Source organism: Athene cunicularia, assembly GCF_003259725.1.
Source record: "Athene cunicularia isolate RWA chromosome 3 unlocalized genomic scaffold, athCun1 chr3_part1, whole genome shotgun sequence".
NCBI classification, from domain to species: Eukaryota; Metazoa; Chordata; class Aves; order Strigiformes; family Strigidae; genus Athene; species Athene cunicularia.
Genome location: NW_020799097.1, coordinates 68,506,555 through 68,509,865, shown reverse-complemented (window position 1 = coordinate 68,509,865; position 3,311 = coordinate 68,506,555). Strand labels below are relative to the sequence as shown.

Sequence of the window (3,311 nt, the reverse complement as noted above, 5' to 3'; positions counted from 1 at the left end):
AAAATGCTGAGTATGGGGGGAGGGCAACTTAGTTTCAAATTCAGGCACAGTGCTTTTGAGGTCAAGGCTTTGTGCATATATCTCTAAGTGTAAATCCTACCCCTCCTTCTCTAGTTTCTCCTTTATTCACTCTTCCCCTTCTTTCACTGGAATAATTTATGCTTCTGGAATACATGTTCTGGAAAAGCAACTGCGTAGGAGTTTTGTGGTCACTTTGAGGCCAATTTCAGAATAGTTTTTGCAAAGCTTTTTCTTGCGCAGTGTGATATTCCATCCATTTTAATGCAGAAGACTAGACTTGCTTCAATTTCACCTAAAAGGAAAGCTACCAGATCCTGGAGGATTGTAACTACAGTATTTCAGTAAGTTTTCCATATGAATACAAAGCCAAAAGTTTTACCGATTACTCTTGTAATACAATGAATCCCATTGAATGAGCCTCCACAATAATTTGAGCAGAGTTGTCTTTTCACATTTTATGTACTCTTAATTCCCACAGGAAAAGAAAAAGCAAGAGGGAAACAGAGGCCTTGCCCCTCCTGGTAAGCCTAGTGTGCCTCTCAAATAATCTGTGAAGGGGGGGCCAGTTCTGGCAGAAGACTGCCAGAAGGTTGCACTGAAATATGCAGTTCATACACTAAAAGCGTTAACTCAGCCTGGAAGGGACCTCAGGAGCTCTCTAGTCCAACCTCAGGCTCACAGCAGGGTCAGCTGTGAAATCTCAGTGGGTTAAGGTCTTTATCCCATGGGACCTTGGAAAGGGATGGAGACTGCACAGCTGCTCTGGGAAACCTGTTCCACTACTTGACCATTCACAGTGGAAACGGCTTGCTTCTGCTTGTGTCAGAATGTCCCCTGCTTTAATTTAAGACCACTGCCTCTTGATCTCCTGCTGTGTACTTCTGTTTCAGAATGATCAAAAATGTTAAGGAGCCTTATTCAGCCACTTTACTTTGCATGTATTGGCTGCCACTGGGTGCCCTCCCTACCCCATGGCTATCTTTTTTTCAGTCTGAACAGACCCAGTCCTCTCATCCTCTCCTAACATTTGCTCTAGCCTCCTGACTCTTATGGTGGCCTGATACTGCAACAACAGTAATTGCTAGAGATGGGCTTTTTCTCCAGGTAAGCTGGTTGGTGAGAAAAACTTTCAATTCTGTTGGTAACGAGACTTAACAATCTCTCTTGTGTTTCTGTGAAAATGGAGCTGTAGGATTCCAGGTCTGCCTCAGATGCTGGTCTTCTGAATTAAGATCAATTACTCTTTTGCATAAAGCCCACTTCAGTTTGGACATTGATGACTCTGGCTGTTAGTGGGAATGTTTGCTGTCCACGAAGAGCCCTTGTGGCTCTGATCTGAGGGGTGTTTGTGAGGACAGGAGGTTCCATTCAGAGCATGGCCTAGAGTCTTGACTGGAAAATAACGAAATGCAATTCAGATTGGAGCCTAATGCATGCTGTCATAGCTCTGCTGCGTTGGTAGAGTTGAAAGAACATAACTGTGCTCTGGAAAAACAGCAGCTAAAGACAAATCTAAGGTTTTATCCTCAATGCTTCTGACCTCCTTGAGGCTCTGCCTGATGAAGGTGAGTCACATGGCAGCCTTCGTGTTTGAGGGAAGAAAAATCTATGCCCTGGAAGCAAGTCCTCCCGTTTGATACAGTGGTTGCTGCTGTGATTTCTCAGTTGAGGGAGGTGTTCGTGGTTCAGGGAGAGGCAGATGCTGCACCAGGCTGGCATGGTGGCAGATGATCTAAGTAGCACTGCTGTTCACAAGAGCACAGTCAGACACTTAACCTGGGAATACGCCCTGGGTGATGAAACAGTAATGTATTAATGCCTGGGGTTGGATTTGATGACTTTTTGGTCTCAAGTTGTCAAGTTGTAATATTCATGTAGTGAGTGCACTGGGACTTGTGACTGATTTTCATTATGATTTTTGTATTTTTCTCCTTTCTTATTTGATAAATAAAATTATTTGCTAATTGCTTTTGACATTTTTTTTTCTTCCTTCTGTATCCTACTGATCCTGTTCCCTGTTGTTTACCTTCAAGACTGCGTGCTGTCCGCAGTGGGCTGTGTGGGGAGGTGAGGCTCTGGCGGGCGAGACATGAGGAGGCAAACGGCCGCCTCTCCCGGGGCCAGGCTTTCAGCTGGCAACGGCTACAACGGTGCCCCGAGAGCTGCTGGATTTGCCCCAGGTGACGAAGCACCGCGGCGTTTAACACCTCGTTCCCGAAACCCTTCTTCACGCCCGCTGGCCGGCCCAGGCCTATCACGTCCTAATCCAGACGTGACTTCACCGCAAGAAGCTCAGGCCACGGCCCGCTCCGGGCCTTTGAGCTAGACAGGCGCTGATGTCATCGCGAGCAGCCGCGCCAGCCGGGGCCCGCTGGGGCACGGGGTGACGTCACAGGCCCCTCGGGAGCCGGGGCCTGGCAGCGCCCTTTTACGCCTCCTCGGCTACGAGTGACGTCACAAGCGGGTGGCGGTGTGGAGGGCGGGGGCTGCCGGGAGTGGGGGCGGGGGTGGGAGGGGGTGAATGCCGGCCAGCTTTTCGTTCTTGATTCTCATCACGTATTAAGGTTCGCTTATCGATCCCGTCTCAGCCGAATTCTTCTCTGCGGGTTCCGATCCTTGCTACAGTGCACTAGCCGGCACCTCCACTGGCCCCATCACCTCCCCGGTTAAAGGTGAGATCACAAGGGGCCGCATAAGCCAGGCCTTGCTGCTGGCCCACCAGCTCAAAAGCTGCAGAAGACCTCACACGAAAGCACACGAGCCAGGGCCCGGCCCAGGCCTATCACGTCCTAATCCAGACGTGACTTCACCGCAAGAAGCTCAGGCCACGGCCCGCTCCGGGCCTTTGAGCTAGACAGGCGCTGATGTCATCGCGAGCAGCCGCGCCAGCCGGGGCCCGCTGGGGCACGGGGTGACGTCACAGGCCCCTCGGGAGCCGGGGCCTGGCAGCGCCCTTTTACGCCTCCTCGGCTACGAGTGACGTCACAAGCGGGTGGCGGTGTGGAGGGCGGGGGCTGCCGGGAGTGGGGGCGGGGGTGGGAGGGGGTGAATGCCGGCCAGCTTTTCGTTCTTGATTCTCATCACGTATTAAGGTTCGCTTATCGATCCCGTCTCAGCCGAATTCTTCTCTGCGGGTTCCGATCCTTGCTACAGTGCACTAGCCGGCACCTCCACTGGCCCCATCACCTCCCCGGTTAAAGGTGAGATCACAAGGGGCCGCATAAGCCAGGCCTTGCTGCTGGCCCACCAGCTCAAAAGCTGCAGAAGACCTCACACGAAAGCACACGAGC

The 3,311-nt window shown here is 51.5% G+C and overlaps 1 protein-coding gene across 5 annotated transcripts in view; it reads left to right on the top strand.

Annotated features, from left to right (window-relative positions):
• The first annotated feature begins 1,535 nt into the window (after positions 1 to 1,535).
• SCAF8 (SR-related CTD associated factor 8) overlaps positions 1,536 to 3,311 on the top strand; it is a 165,394-nt gene continuing 163,618 nt past the window's right edge. For all 5 annotated transcript variants that reach the window (XM_026845630.1, XM_026845628.1, XM_026845631.1 and 2 more), the window contains exon 1: positions 1,536 to 1,586. In XM_026845630.1, coding sequence (XP_026701431.1) covers positions 1,551 to 1,586 — 36 coding nt within the window. In that variant the 5' untranslated portion in view covers positions 1,536 to 1,550. The remainder of the gene's footprint in view (positions 1,587 to 3,311) is intronic.